The sequence below is a fragment of the Leguminivora glycinivorella genome, chromosome 14, assembly GCF_023078275.1.
Source record: "Leguminivora glycinivorella isolate SPB_JAAS2020 chromosome 14, LegGlyc_1.1, whole genome shotgun sequence".
NCBI lineage: Eukaryota > Metazoa > Arthropoda > Insecta > Lepidoptera > Tortricidae > Leguminivora > Leguminivora glycinivorella.
In genome coordinates, this window is record NC_062984.1 from 16,806,902 (window position 1) to 16,824,359 (window position 17,458).

At 37.3% G+C, this 17,458-nt stretch overlaps 1 protein-coding gene across 1 annotated transcript in view; it reads right to left on the bottom strand.

The window, feature by feature from the left end:
* LOC125233682 overlaps positions 1-17,415 on the bottom strand; it is a 39,860-nt gene extending 22,445 nt beyond the window's left edge. Inside the window, exons 1-2 of the mRNA XM_048139761.1 lie at positions 16,808-17,415; positions 13,690-13,843 (exon numbers count right to left, since the gene is read on the bottom strand). Coding sequence (XP_047995718.1) covers positions 13,690-13,843; positions 16,808-16,991 — 338 coding nt within the window. The 5' untranslated portion in view covers positions 16,992-17,415. The remainder of the gene's footprint in view (positions 1-13,689; positions 13,844-16,807) is intronic.
* Positions 17,416-17,458: the final 43 nt, after the last annotated feature.

Here is a 17,458-nt window from a genome sequence, read left to right on the forward strand (position 1 = left end):
AGTTTTACGTTTATTTACGTTGAAGTTAAGTTAGTATATTTAATTTAGTCATTTGAAAACGGAAAAATAAGCATCTTCATCTTTACCACTGTTGAGCAAGTGGTTGATTATGCGTACAAGGAGATTTTTACCGACACAGATTTAAAAACATGATGAGGCCAAAGAGGATCCGTTTCATCACACTTCATTTACGTAGGTACTAGGTGTAGGTAGTAACTATCAATCTCAAATACCCAGTTTTGAACATTGGTAAATAAATAAACATATATATTCTATATCAAATGACAATTAATGTTATACTAAAGCACATTATAATAAAGAGTACTATCGTACAGTATGGCCACTCCCGCTCCCCTCTGAAAGTGCCGCCCACCCCCTGTCGGTTACCTGACAGTTACCGCCTGTCAAAAACGCGAACAATCGCCCTGTCATATCTCATTCATACAAGCATGGTACGCGATCACCTACACGAGCTTAATAGACTGTGTGCTAGGAACGCGCCTCTTTCATATATTTGATCGCCAGTGTCCGAGATGTGACTAAAGCGAATACATGGAACTGTGATACTGATATAACGAATCATCATTCGTTGCGTCTATTATTAATGAGGTATGTAATATGTATATACCTATTGAAGATCCACTTTAATGTGATATTACCACTTGACCTCACTTTGAACTATCCTTGAACAGCCCGCATACTATTTGCCAAACATTGGTGCCAACGCTTAATACATACACATGACATACATATAAGTACATATACGAGTACGACATACCCCCATTCACGAATTGATTCCAACTGTTTACTATTTAGCTTCTTCGGCATTAGTCTGTCCTTGTGCAAGCTTAAGAGAAAAAAACTAGGTAAAATGGATGATGCTTAGCAGAAAATATTCGACTCAACAAGTGGTAACTCAACAAATTGCCTGACAAATCGGCAGGCTCATTCTACCTACTTATTGATGAAACATTATATAAAAAGTAAAAACTTATAATTTTTAATTGCTTTCTTTTGTTTTAATTCAAATAAATAAATTTTATTACCTATATTTATGTGGGGCGTAAAACAAAAGAAAACAGTTAAAAACTGTAAGTTTTTAGTTTTTATATAAAGTTTCATCAATACTTAGGATATGATAATCATACACATCTAGCAAAAATTATACCTGTAATCATACACATCTAGCAAAAATTATACCTGTAGGTAAGAAAAAAAAACCCTGATATAAAAAAAAATGCAATCAAATCAAATAGGTATCCAATTTGTAGTGTAGTTATACTCTAGGTACGTGAACTAAAATTGTGCGCAGAATATCTTCTGCCTAACGTCATCCACGTGTACTTTGCAAAGTATAGAAATGTCCAGGTATTCATGTGTGACAAATGGGTGCAACATAAGTAACATAACTATAATTATAATATAGTGTACTACAATATTAGTATAGATGTCTAAAATGAATCATGTAATTTATATTTCGGGGTGGTAACATTAATATAACTTAAAAAATACTTGGTGCTATTGTCAATGTTTTATTATTTTCATCAGTATGAAGTATTTACGTGTTACAATACATCCAATACCTAATACTACCTATCATAAAATAGTACGGTAAAATTCTGATAGGTCTACTATTAAAAATGAAATAAGCTATTTTTCTTATTTACATCATAGTTACACGTAACAAGATCTAATTTTTAACACCGCCAAATACCCATATCCGACCATGCAGGCAATTATGGTCGCGCGATAAATGATAAAACATCTGGCCGTCCCTATCGCACTTACTAATAGTGCGATAGGGACGGCCTGATATTTTATCGTCTATCGCGCGACCATGCTACCCGTGCATGTCTATATCCAAGTATATTCCCATGCAGAATGACGTCTAGCCATGGTTTAAAGCTCTATAAAGGGCGGCGATAAAACTCGCTTCCATAGCAATGTGCACGTTTGGGTTGAATGAATTGAATGGAGTGAACGGTCTCTATCGCACAATTTGCTGGGCTCAGAAGAATAAGGGCCGATTTCACTGGTTTTTGATAGCCGCGGAAAACTTTTTGCTCTTGGCTTTTATTTGCTAAATAGACTTATTGAGCTACCTAATATAGCTACCTGGCCATTTTCAGAATTTGGGACAATTAAGCATAAAATCTGTCTAACAATTTACTTTTTTTTTCACATTCTGAATATAGATTATCGCTTAAAGTTTGTGTAATTATATGTGATTCATTTTAGACATCTATACTAATATTGTAGTACACTATATTATAAATATTAACACAAAAACAATATTTTTATACAAATTTCATGCTTAATTATCGTCACAAAACTAACAGTGAGTTAATTTTTGTTAACAACTTACGTTAATTTTGGGTCCCAAATTTTGAAAATGCCCACCTATTTAAGTGAACTACATAAAGGAGTATACGAATGACAAATGTCGAGGTTCAACCCAATAAAACTCCACTTTTTCAAACATGTATATCAGTGTTATAACTCTACGTAAAAATCGCGTAACTTATGAAATAAAACTATGGAAACGGATTAAATAGCGTATAATGAATTTACAAATTATCCCGACGTTTCGAACACTTTACAGTATTCGTGGTCAACGGGTGGGTGGTCGCGTAACTACTTGCATGCTGTATCGCCTGTGTCTTTATCAGCAGTTCTCGAAAAGTTTGTACAAAAATTAAGGGAAAAGTTAAATTTGTTTTTATTAATTCCTATTTTGTTACCAAGATTTTGTTGATGAATTGAGATTTTATTAAGTTTTATTTCGTCATTAAGGTTCTCTAGTATCTATATTTTCTTAATTATAACAATTATCCTGTATATATCTTACAAAAGTCGAATTATATTACTAAATGTTGGTAACAAAATAGGATCAATTAAAATTTGCTGACGTGGCATTGTACAAAGTTGACGGGAATTGCTGTTATAACACATAACGCAAAGCTAATGCAGCTCATTTCGGTTTAATTATTTTTTAAATCGGGACTTAATCGCGTATGATATATTAAACTGACCTCCAACGTTTCAGGGACTTCGTTGTCCCCGTGGACTAGGAGAAGACCACCCAACATCCATCATTGATCTTTTCCGAGACCACGGGGACATGTTATGTGTAATAATAATTGTGAAAGTTTAAATAAATATTTAGGTTTATCGACTATCGAGAAATTCCTGAGTGACCAGGCGTTCGACGTGTGAAATGAATCTCACGTAGTAGACTAACTCATCGATGTAATACAATCTATCAATATCACATGAAGTAGTATCGATTACACTATAGACGTTCTACAATCTACATAATCCTCATGTTTTGTTATCGTGAAGTAAAACGTAAATCGTTCTATTCTATCTAATTCAGCAGCTTGTAAAAAATACATAGGTATGACTAAATTCTAAATGACCTTTAACGGCTTTAAAAAAGTCTCATATTGTCTGACTAGACACTAGTTGACTAGTTAACCCGACTGACACAGCAAGTTAGTGGAAAAAACTCACCTTTGCCTACACTACATCTGATTCAAACAAATCAAGTATTTGTATATTAAACATATTCAGAGTGCATGTACGATCAAATACAACAATAAACTATAAAATGGCAGACAAAGAAAGCAGTCCCCATATCGCTGGCATCAATCAAGTTCAATTCGTGTTGTCGCAGCGTCCCATTACCGTATCTACCGGACCCTCCGCAAACACACAGACACTCTTAATTCACGCTAATTACGCTGTATCCTATACTGTGGCGTTTTTATAAATGCATGTTAATGTTTTAATTTATATGTACAGTCAACCAATTAGAATCCTAGGCCACTTTAGAACTCTGTCGTATTGACACCGTGCTTTATTTGCTATAGAAGTCACTTTGACTTTTACTGTGAAAGGGTTCTACAGTGGCCACAGAATATATTATAATAGTACAAGTACAGAAGGCTCACTTTGATGTTCACAAAACGCCGCCATTCTAAATTGTTACCTACGTTAACTAACGGACCACACGCGAGCAGCCGACATTGAATTCTATTGCGCCGCGCGAAGGTTGTCGCCGCTGAATGGGCCGCGAACTCGCGGCCGTCGGCATGTACAGTCAACAACACAGATGTAAATATAGACAAAGTGCCAAAAATATGTACTCAAACCTTAATGTAGTCAATAAAGTTCTGTATAGGTACATATTTTTGGCACTTTGGATGTATTCACAGCTCTGTTGTTGACTTTTCATGTAGCGCGGCAATAGAACCGCGGAGTGAGCCGCCCCTGCAGTGGATCCAAATTGGTTGACTGTGTACAGTCGCGTTCAGTTACATCTACACACGTAGAATATAATTATGACGATTGTAACTGAGAAGTTGAGAACGTGACTGTACAATGTACATATAGACGCATATACTGATTACGCGGAAATCGTTCGAAATTCTTACGTTTTTCGAGACATATCTGTGATTAATTTATAATGCTCGAGGTTTCAAAATAGTTCGATTGTATTATAAAAATAGGCAGCTGCATTAAGTTTTCACGGTATTCCTTTTCTTTGAAATACGATACATGCAATGCCGAAAAAATTAACCTTCACTTCTATTTTAGCGCTATGTACGAGACAAATATGTGGGCTGTGTGCTAAATATTTAAGTCTTTATTTCTAGAGAAATATTTAGTATGTTCATCAAGATAAATTGTATACATAGGTATTGGCAGCATCTTGACAGATGATTTTTGCAGTAATTTTTCAAGAGGTATGCCCACCGTCAGAGATCGGCGGAGGCGCAGAACTTGCTTTCCTGTGGCTGTATTTTTTTTTTAATGTGATACGGGAATTAAGATTTAAGCCTCTATCCTATTATCCTCTATACGGACTTGACGTGGTCCCTCTATACGGGGAATGTGGCTGTAAAGTCCAATGGTCTACCGCAGGCTACAGATTAGCTGAATGTCTGAATCCCGACTAAGTTGGAAACATACAAGAGTATGTTTTAATTTCTTTACAGATTATTAGTTTCACCGAATTCGCGTGTCAATTGTGCAATTTTCAGCAACTTTCGAAACTTTGTGTAAAAAATGAAATTTCAATTAACATTCCTCTTAATTTGAGTGAACTATTAATGAACACATTATTGGTAAATAGCTGAGAGAGAATAGGCTACTAGACTCATTTCGAATTTGGCGCAATAAATGATTGTCTTCTGTAGTATTTGACATAAAAAAACTTAAACTTTATAGATTTTGGGTATTAAAAGTGTATTATGACTACGTATTTTCTATTAAAAATGTGTGTAATTTTTTATTTATTTTGGCCACCGAAAACGCTGTCAGCGATGTAGTGACGTCATCGAATTCGAACCTGCATGTCAAAACAATCACTGACATATTGAACTTTATCCCTTCATACTTAAAAAGTCAGAAAATGTTTTCGAGTAGAATGACCTGATGCGCAGATAATCTATAGAAGAGGCCTTATTCCTAAAGACGAGCGTTTTTTGCAAAATAGAACCTTTTTCATTCAAAATTATAAAGAAACTATAAATGATTATTAAAAAAATGATAATGTTCCTAAAAGTACATATCTTAAGCTAGAAAGTCAATTGGTACTACTTTAAAATATGTCTTTTTATACTTCCGAAAAATCAGTTTTTCGGAAGACGTTTTCAATTTTCATAGTGGGATAGCTCGTTTAGAATCGTGATTGTGCTGTTAAAAATGTTATTTGGGGTAATAAATGATCACAATCCTATTTGTTATATCCTGTACGAGTTAGCTAATACTTTGACATTTTAAGATTTACTTGCAATGGTGGATAAATAACCTTCCGTATCCTCCCCATTTTTTCGATAAAAAGAGGTTTACATTATGTATTTTTCCTGCGATTCCTGCATTTTTTGTAACTCTTAAATAATATTATCCTAAACTAGAACTTCTTATTGACCTATAAGAAAAAAATCATACATATAAGACATACCTTTCTGTCGATAGATATGTTTTTAAAACACCTAAAATTCGAATAAAAGACACTGTGCTAACGCGAGCCCGCTCAGTCTGCGCCGAGCGCTCGAAGACAACGGACCTGCGTTTGATCGTCCGGCGCACCTAGCTTTCGTAAGCAGCTCGATAGTTCCGAGAAGTGCCGTAAACTGCGACTAAACAAATCTTGATCCTTTTTACACCTTATGCAATTTTAGCATTCGACATGCTTTTCATATGATTTTGGATTTTAAGTTATACGTGAAGTTTGTTGAGAGTTTGAATTATTATTATATTTTGGGACCAGGATGAGGTTCTGGTTCTCATGATGATGGAGTCAGGCAGGAGATGTTCAACAGAACTGCTATTCTACTTATCATAACTCCACCATGTTTGGGCTCATTAGATTTGGGCTGATGAGCACCATCGATCTAGATGAGGTCCAAGGTCTCATGATGGAGTCAGGAGGTGGTCAACAGAACTGCTATTCTCCTCATCATAACCCCATCATGTTTGGGCTCATTAGATTTGGGCTGACGAGCACCATCGAACTAGATGAGGTCCAAGGTCTCATGACGGGGTCAGGAGGTGGCCAACAGAACTGCTATTCTCCTCATCATAACCCCATCATGTTCGGGCTCATTAGATTTGGGCTGACGAGCACCATCGAACTAGATGAGGTCCAAGGTCTCATGATGGAGTCAGGAGGTGGTCAACAGAACTGCTATTCTCCTCATCATAACCCCATCATGTTTGGGCTCATTAGATTTGGGCTGACGAGCACCATCGAACTAGATGAGGTCCAGGGTCTCATGATGGAGTCAGGAGGTGGTCAACAGAACTGCTATTCTCCTCATCATAACCCCATCATGTTTGGGCTCATTAGATTTGGGCTGACGAGCACCACCGAACTAGATGAGGTCCAAGGTCTTATGACGGGGTCAGGAGGTGGCCAACAGAACTGCTATTCTCCTCATCATAACCCCATCATGTTCGGGCTCATTAGATTTGGGCTGACGAGCACCATCGAACTAGATGAGGTCCAAGGTCTCATGATGGAGTCAGGAGGTGGTCAACAGAACTGCTATTCTCCTCATCATAACCCCATCATGTTTGGGCTCATTAGATTTGGGCTGACGAGCACCATCGAACTAGATTAGGTCCAGGGTCTCATGATGGAGTCAGGAGGTAGCCAACAGAACTGCTATTCTCCTCATCATAATCCCATCATGTTCGGGCTCATTAGATTTGGGCTGACGAGCACCATCGAACTAGACGAGGTCCAAGTTCTCATGATGGAGTCAGGAGGTGGTCAACAGAACTGCTATTCTCCTCATCATAACCCCATCATGTTTGGGCTCATTATAAATATGTGGAAGGTCGTTAATAATAATAAATGTTTTATTAGGGTAGGGTTTAAAAATATGAAAAAATCACAAAAGTAGAACTTTACAAAGACTTTCTTTGAAAATTTGTTTTGAACTTTATAGGTTAGTTTTTGAGAAAAATACGGAAAACTACGGAACCCTACACTGAGCGTGGCCCGACACGCTTTTGGCCGGTTTTTATTTTATTTTAATACTTTTCTGTGCTATTCATACATAGCCCACCCTAGGGGATTCAGTATTGACAGCTTCTTTTTTTCTTTCTGCATATATTTGTTTCCGCTTTTAAGTTTATTGTAAATAAGACTGCTTGCACTTACATTGAGATTATAATTACATAATGCTATTAAATTAAATCTAATGAAGCGTTGTTTTATTTCCTAAATCTCAAAACCCTTTAAATCGAATATGTATAGTAATGAGCAAAAATTTTACCGCAGGCTTTCCAAACCGACGATGCTTGATCAGCTACTTTTAGAACGAACATGTACACCGTGTCCAATAAGTCCGAATACTCACATTTTACCTCAGTTCTAAAGATATAGGGATCACAGGCCATCAAATTCTTATTTAAACTGAAGAGTATATTCCTTTTAATAAAATACAAGCACAAAGTTCATGAAATTTCCGAAGTGTCTAAGAAAAACAAAGAGGTAAAGTGCCAACAAAATACTTGCTCGGCACGCAGGTGACGAGTTATTTTTTATAAGCAGAATCTGTATGTGATAAAACAGACGCCACGTGTCCAAAATAAACTATTATGGGTACCGAGGATAGATAACGTTCCGGGCAACTAGAAAAATGTGCCTAGGTTCCAGAGCTCACCATTCGGCCCAGGTGTGGGATGCAGTATGTAAGCGAGGTAAACTACCTTCAGTACTTACAGATAAAAGCGTTAAAATCAACGTTTTTTTCTTTAAAACCAAGGTTTTGGAGAAAAAAATGCCTTAAAGTTAAAAAGGATGCTTGGGAATGAGTATCATGTGTCCCAACAAGACGCACCTCCAGCACATTCGGCAAATGGTATTCTAGCGTAGTTTCAGACTAATTTGGCAGTTTTTTATCCGAAACATGAGTGGCCACCCAGGCCTCCAGGTTTAGGCGTATTAGACTACTTTGTATGGTCATACATGCTTTGAAGACTAAATTTTTATAAAATCATAAACCTAGATCATTTCAAAAAGATTATTGAGAGTATTTGGGATGAAATGTGAAGAAAACGGTGCGTGCCGCGTGTGATCCGTTTGAGAAGCGTTTGAGGCTGGTAAACAAGTTAATGCTGGAGTTATTCCAAAACATTTGTTGTGAATGTAGTAAATAAGAGTGCCATTCATAAAATATAATAATAATGTAGTAACTATTTGTACATTTTGTTTTATTGGCTATTTGTGCTGTATTCAAACTTATTGGACACGGTGTACATATTTTGATTTTCACCCTTTAAAATGTTTCTAAGACGCAACGTTTTGCAAATTTGGTCACGTCATGCACAGTTAAACTGTGGAATGAATTGTCGCCAGCGGTATTTCCGGACCAATGCGACCATCAAACCTTCAAGAAAAGAGCGTACATCCATCTTAAAGGCCGGCAACGCACCTCCAACACTTCTGGTGTCCATGGGCGGCAGTGATCGCTTACCATCAGGCAGCCTATCTGCTCGTTTGCCTCCTATCCCATAAAAAAACTGTTCTGAACTTAAATGCATGCTTTTCTTACAAAAATACCAAAGTCACTATGAGTGTGCCGTTCAAATTTGAGGAGTTCGGTTCTGACCATCATCAGCAGTTCCACTGCACCAAATGTCACTGTTCCGGACGTAAGTGCATGCTGTTCTTATAAAAATACCAAAGTCACTATAAGCGTGCCGTTCAGATTTGAAGAGTTTGGTTCTGAGTGTTCTGACCATCATCAGCAGTTCCACTGCACCAAATATCACTGTTCTGGACTGGACGTAAGTGCATGATGTTCTTATAAGAATACCAAAGTCACTATAAGTGTACCGTTCAGATTTGAGAAGATCGGTTCTGATCTGACCATCATCAGCAGTTCCACTGCACCAAATGTCACTGTTCTGGACGAAAGTGCATGCTGTTCTTATAAAAATACCAAAGTCACTATAAGCGTGCCGTTCAGATTTGAGAAGTTCCGTTCTGGCCATCATCAGCAGTTCCACTGCACCAAATGTCACTGTTCCGTACCTAAATGCATGCTGTTCCTTTAAAAACACAAAAATCACCATACGTATGCCTTTCAGATTCGAGGAGTTCCCTCGATTACTCCAGGATCCCATCATCAGAACTGGGTTCTGAGAAAAATGGGACCAATCTGTATTCATATACATTCAATATTTTTTTTATCGGTCCAGTAACAACGGAGATATCGAGGAACAAACATAAAAAAATGAAAAAAATAAATAAACATACAGACGAATTGAGAACCTCGCCTCAAATCTCTCAGATTTGAGGCGACGGTTAAAAAGTGACACATCATGAGCAGTTCCAATGCACCAAATGTCACTGTTCTGGACGTAAGTGCATGCTGTTCTTATAAAAATATGAAAGTCAGTATAACTGTGATAATTTCCGAAAATATTAATATTATCAAAAAACCGGCCAAGAGCGTGTCGGGCCACGCTCAGTGTAGGGTTCCGTAGTTTTCCGTATTTTTCTCAAAAACTACTGAACCTATCAAGTTCAAAACAATTTTCCTAGAAAGCCTTTATAAAGTTCTACTTTTGTGATTTTTTTCATATTTTTTAAACATATGGTTCAAAAGTTAGAGGGGGGGGGACGCACTTTTTTTTCCTTTAGGAGTGATTATTTCCGAAAATATTAATATTATCAAAAAACGATCTTAGCAAACCCTTATTCATTTTTAAATACCTATCCAACAATATATCACACGTCGGGGTTGGAATGAAAAAAAATATCAGCCCCCACTTTACATGTAGGGGGGGTACCCTAATAAAACATTTTTTTCCATTTTTTATTTTTTCACTTTGTTGGCGTGATTGATATACATATTGGTATCAAATTTCAGCTTTATAGTGCTAACGGTTACTGAGATTATCCGCGGACGGACGGACGGACGGACGGACAGACAGACATGGCGAAACTATAAGGGTTCCTAGTTGACTACGGAACCATAAAAACGATCTTAGTAAACCCTTATTCATTTTTAAATACCTATCCAAAAATATATCACACGTTGGGGTTGGAATGAAAAAAAAATCAGCCCCCACTTTACACTAATAAAACATTTTTTTCCATTTTTCATTTCTGCACTTTGTTGACGTGATTGATATACATATTGTTACTAAATTTCAGCTTTCTAGTGCTTACGGTTACTGAGATTATCCGCGGACGGACGGACGGACGGACGGACGGACGGACGGACGGACGGACGGACGGACGGAGGGACGGACGGACGGATGGACAGACAGACACTACGGAACCCTAAAAAACAGAAATCACTATTAAACTATTCTCTAATTTCAAGTTCCTAACTAAAATTTTCCTAATAAAAAAAAAACAAATTGATCCCGCTACAAACTTTCACCCCCTTTTTCCCTCTACTAGGGGTGTAAATTTTCATAATCGATTCTTATCTCTTCGAAATTTTGTTAATGCAATCTATACAAATTTCGACTTTCTAGCTTTCGTAGTTTCAGCTCAGCGGTGTTGGTTGTTGAATCAATCAATTAGGAAACCTGAATTTATATATGTACATGTAGACTAATACTATACTTTTACTACATTCATATACCTTATTTACTACTACCATACCATGAATATGAAATTAAATAAAGAGTCCCCAAAATTGAAAATTATGTTATTAGCAATTTAATTCAAAACTATCAAGATTATTCGTGTCTGCGTTGAAACGCGCGTTGAGTTGCCGGTGCTAGCGTACCGAGTGCCAACGCCATCTATCGATGGCCGTTTCGTGAAATTGATGAGCGCTCTAAGGAGTAAGGGGTCTTGTTGTTTTCGCCTGATTAAGTAAAACTATACTTTAAAAATATTTTTTGCTGTTTTTAAGTCATAATAAAATATGGTAATATTTTATTTCGGTTAATTGGACAGTACTCATATAAGACAGACTTTAAATAAATATTAAAATTTTTAAAATACGGGGGTACCGCGACATAGTAGACCGATTTTCATAAAACATGGCTAAGAACAATCCCGACTAACTCAGCTTTCAGACAAAAAAAACTAAATCGAAATCAGTTCATCCGTTCGGGAGCTACGATGCCACAGACAGACACACACACAGACAGACAGACAAACAGACAGACAGACACACACACAGACAGACACGTCAAACTTATAACACCCCGTCGTTTTTGCGTCGGGGGTTAAAAAGGGTTAAGTAGCCTATTATGCCTAGATAAATTGTTTACATTTTATACGCACGCGTTTAAGAGGGCTTTCGTGTTAAAAATAGTGAAATCGCAACCGAGCGCTCGATCATACCGTGTGTGGTATCAAATTAAAGGGCTTTGCGAGTAGTTTATAAATATATATCACATTATAGGACTTTTTCTACTTGGTCTAACAAAATATGAGAAAATGTCCAAAAGTGGTAATAATTGTACCGGTGAAGGCTCGTTTTCAAAAAATTGGCAAAAATCAATAATAGCAATTTATAATCACTAAGGCATAACAGCAATTTAAGTAAACGTTGCAGATTAATTTAGTACAAAACTTACTTCGATGTGATGTAGATTTTCAAAGAAATTGTCACTTAATTTTAGGTAATTTCTGAAAAAAATTGAATTCGCCTTAGGCTAGTTTACTCTTTTTCAAAAACTTAAAATAAAAATCTAGTCTGAAATGATTGTGGTACAGGATATACGAATTATAAATTTACCCGTTTTAATATTCAAAATTGTCCAAATTTTACAAATAAGATCGACTGATTCAGCTCTATACGTGCGTTTTTCTAAACGTGCATTAGAGAAAAATTCATAATTAATTTAGAGAGTTAGTTTTCAAAAATCCAGTCTTATAAAAATCAAGATAATAAGATGCTCTAACTGGAACTTGAATTAAATAAATCTATTGGATAACGGAAAGTGTAGTATTTCACCGACTAAAACTATCAATTTTACATTCTTTTGACGTTTTTTTTGAAAGCAGCCTTAAAGCCGTGTCCATAGAGGGCATAGGTATATAAATTTCGAACAAAGCCCCGTTTAGAAATAAATCCAAGCATCAAATTTACAATTTATTTGATTTCTTTAAAATATGATGTGATTCATAATTGGCGATTATGTGTGGTATTTTTCATAGCATATTGATGACTTGTTCTAGCTTTTCATGCAAATAAATATACTAAATGTAATAATTACTATATTATACCTAGGAACTGATTTGTAACAAGCCAGGTTTTGTGAATGAAAATTGTGATGTGTACTTATGATGTCTACAATACAATATGTTACAATGTTTAGAAATTCAATTTTCATATTTAGGTTTATTGGGAAATACATGTACCTATTTAAATTGTAATTGATGTCGTAAAGTCTACTTTACATTCCCATTCTAATGGGTTCAATTTCGGACTAGCCCGCCGATTTTTGTGTATGGTTGTGCACATTGCAATCATACCTAATTTAAAATGCACGTAAATAATTAGAGCCTTCAGCGAAAAGGCACCTTTTCAGACCTAATTGCACAGTAACATAGGCACCAGAGGGGGAATAGCAAATTTCAAGATTCTTTCCCTGTTACTCTAACTACGAATTCGAGTATAAAAGAAAGTTGCCCTTAATTTGCGAAATTCTTCGGGGTTCATGGTGGGCTCCTTGATATACTGCGCTCTGGCGATCTACCACCGCTTGCGTTCTCGCCCGCGAGACATACATACACCAAACGTGATTAAATTTCAAGTATCGACTCGCACGCGATAACTCAATCTGTGTTAGGGTTTCCCCAAACCTACGAATAGGCTAGTTTCCTACTAGTCAAATCAGCTTCTTTTTAAGAACTGTCAAAACGATTTGGTAATATGGAATTACTATGAAATACTGAGGAGTGACGTCACGGTCAATTCATTTACTTTATATCTTTCTCTTTGACTTATTAAATAGAAATTATGTTTAAACATAACTACTGTCCATATTTTTCTTCTAATTATGTGGTGCTCTATTTCGTGCACTGCATAAAATATTTTATTTTAAGTATAGGAAACTAGCCTAACGTTAGTATGAAGACGTTTACGCGTCATCGTCGCTGAATGCAGCCGTACGCATATTTGGGCGATAGGTTTGGGGAGACCCTTAGACTGCCTGGTCAAAACTCCAATGTCAAAAGATAGCTCAGCTCACCCTTTCTCCCTAATCTGGTGCAGCTGCTTCGGCGAGAGCGGATGGGGCTCCAGGCCCGCGTCGAGAGCGGCGGCGTCTAGCTCGTCGCAGGGTGGGGCCACGATGATGTCCGAGGGCCGGTTTCCAGGGCCGGTGAAGCGGGATGATGGGAGGACTGGGAGAAAAAAATCATGTTTACTTTACAATATAAATTAAGAATAACATGAGACCTTAACTTATAGTGTTGAGTTCGTGGCAGTGTGAAAAATTGCCAGTGAAAAGAGGGTGTGGAGTTTTAGGGTCAGCAATGCGCATGTATGTCTATGAAGATTGCTTCCCATCAGGTAGGCCATATGAATGTTTTCCACTGATGTCTTTAAAATTATGCATGCGGCCAGTGTGGACCCGGCTAATAACAAACATAATTATATCTGATCACATGTCTGTTAAAATATTATAAGTAAGGTGCATTAGGGTAATTCCGAAAGTCGTCTAATTTCGAAAGTCGCATAAAAATCACCATTATTTCCATTATATCAAGATTCCCCTTTCGAAATAGCTTGAGCATTCCTGTCATTCGAAATTACCCTAATGCACCTTAATATTTTTACTTGAGAGAAACTAAATTTTTGGGAAAGTATTAATCCCTATTTAAATTATGTTAAAACAGGAGCTTACTAACATTCCACTATGTTTGGGCCACATGTGGTGTGTAATTCCAAACATGTGTTTGAAACCTGCAGTTGATCTAAATATGCCACCCGAAAAGTGATTTTATATCAAACGCCAGATGACTTGTATTCATGTACTGAGCAGTTTCATTAAACAGTGCTATGATTCATGTAAGTTATTCAATATCTCAAATAACTTGATACATGAAAGTTTGTTTTGAGACTGAGATGGGCATTGGATAGTTTCCAATGTGTATATTTGGCATTAAATTTGAATATACTGTAATAATTGATTACTTAAAGAATTTTATTATTTTTCCACTTTATTCATTTTAATTCTTAGGCTAGGTTTTATAATATGATTATAAAAGTAAAATACAAAACCACATACAAAACAATACAAAATATATAAACACATTATAAAAAACCTAACCTAGGGTGCCGCCAGCAGCGGGGCAGGGCCCAAGCTGCCGGTGGTTAGGGCTGCAGAGAGAGGAACCGTCGGACTATCCGCGCTGTGTCCAAGATCACCGCCTTCTGCATCTGGCCCTTGATCCAGCCACCTAGCGAGAGTCTCTTAAGATGTTGGTCGAGACTCTTCGCTATGAGACCGTTCGCTGAAACGACTATCGGAACAATGATCGTTGATTCAACATCCCACATGGCGGTTATCTCGTGAGCCAAGTCTAGGTACTTACTGGACTTGTCCTTCTCGGCTTTCACGAGATTCTCATCATGGGGGATGGTGATGTCAACGAGCACTGCCCGACGTTGCAGTCGATCTATTATCACAATGTCAGGCTTATTGGCTGCAATAGTCCTGTCAGTGATAATAGATCGATCCCAATAGAGCGTGGCACGACCATTTTCGAGAACCGGCGCAGGTAAGTACTTGTAGTACGGTACTTCGCGGTCCACAAGGCCATATTGAAGAGCAAGTTGCTGGTGAATAATCCTGGCTACGAGATTATGTCTGTGCAAGTACTCGCCGTTAGCAAGATGAGAACAACCGGAAATATTATTATTATTATTATTATTATTTAATAAGCAGGCAGGCAGTTAAAGAACTGATATAGCCTGTATCCAGTGATCATTGTGACAGTAATCATAGCCGAGTTGTAGATGTGATGTGCTTGTCTAGTCTATTTTTAAACTGATTCACATTTTGTGCTGAGACCACGTCTTCTGGGAGTTTGTTCCAAGATCTCACTACTCGATTTATTGCATTAAAAATGTATAATGGAAAAGAATAAGAAGTTTGGGTACTTCTTGACTCAATAAATATTTCTCTTTTATCCTCCTGTCTACAGGTATTTTTAGTTTGAACAAAACGGGACTTAATCACTTAATCGCGTAAACACTTACATTTATATTAGGCCCGACGACGAAGTACGTGAAGCGATTGAAATTAGGAAGCATCGAAATTTCAACCAAAATGAGGGACAGGGAATTTCTTCTTCGTGGAATCCAGTGATTAGCAAATGTAAGCGTGAAAAAACACCGAGGGACACACCGGCTGATGTCGTGAGTGTTGTGTGTAGGCAAAGTGACAACCCTAGCGCAAAAGTGAATAATCAAGAACAAGTGCGGGTAGTTCGAGAAACTCGCGCGGCTAGAAGATGTTGATGCAATTCCTCGCCAGTCTACCCGTGACCACGAACATAATGTGATGTTCGAAACGTCGGGCCTAATATAAATGTAAGTGTTTACGCGATTAAGTCCCGTTTTGTTCTAAAATTATGAGTGCATACCGCTGGTTTATGTCCTATGTGTAGGAAAAATGTAGGCACAAGGTTATATTTAGTGTAATTCCCTCTAATCTCATTTTGAAATATCATCTAACTAGATGAAACCACTGATGTGCATCATATGAGTGAATTGGTATAGTGAAAGTAAAGAAATATCTTAGTAATTGAAAACTCGGTATCTGACAGATTTTTCTCAGCAAAAGAAAAAGGCATTGTTTATGTACACTGGTTGCATCTCCTTTCACCTGTTCATATATTGCTAATCTATTATTGTTTTTTTTTTGTTTCTACATACTATTATTTTATGGGATTGATTATTAGATTTCCAATTTAAGTACAAAGAAAATATTAGAAAAAATAAGTGACATTTTTGTGATGGTGAACAATAATAATTAGGCAGAACAAGAGAGATTGAAATAATGACAGCAATAAAAAATTGCAGAAGAAATCAAATCACCTAAACCTAAAACTTTTCTGTACCCATATCTGCTCACATTAGATTCTTATTGTTTATTTTATAGATACAGTCTTATTTATAAAAGTTTTAGAAGTATTGATAAATGTGGTTCAATAGTTTAAATAGGTCTCTCCCTTGTCTCTACCACCATTCAGGTTTATTCTGAGTACCACTCATCATGTCTTTCAAGTTCTACCAGTAACGTATAATTTAACCAGATTAACTCCTACTACAAACTAAAACAATTGACAATCAGTGCTCACCAATAGGAAAGGTTTTCCAATGATACAAGAAGTCTTCAGCCACTTGCTTGATGTTGTTGACGAGCTGTTCAACCTCGGGCGGAGCGCCGACCAGCTGCACGTCGAAGCGGAGCGGCTCGCGCTCCGGCGGCGGCACCTCCAGCAGCAGCGAGTTGGGCCGCGAGGCCCGCTCCGCATCCGCCATGCCTCCGCTCACTACCACTCCACCACCTTATCACACACACTCCTCAACGCTCATAGCTCAATCGCGTAATGAACTCCAGTGGGCGGAGAAATCGCTTGACCGAACTCATTGTTTCATTACAATTTTATTTGATCAATTCAACATGACATGATCTATAGCGCATCGTAGCTGACGACTTATTTCCGTCGGGCAATCTGATACGGGGAGGTCGTCAGTGGATGTTTTATTTGTTTTGGTCACAAATGGGTTTAGGATAAAAGAAAAACGAGAGACAACGACCAAACGACCGACCGACGGTCCCCTGATCCTTTGACGTACATGACAGCTTGTTTTTTTTCTAGCTTGGCAAGTCGCAAGTGGTCGGCGAGCGATTATAGCCACGTTAATCAATGAAAAATCAGTCGAATAATAAAGAAATATCCTGCTTATAACAATATATAAGATTTTTTTGATGTAGCGTTCATGTT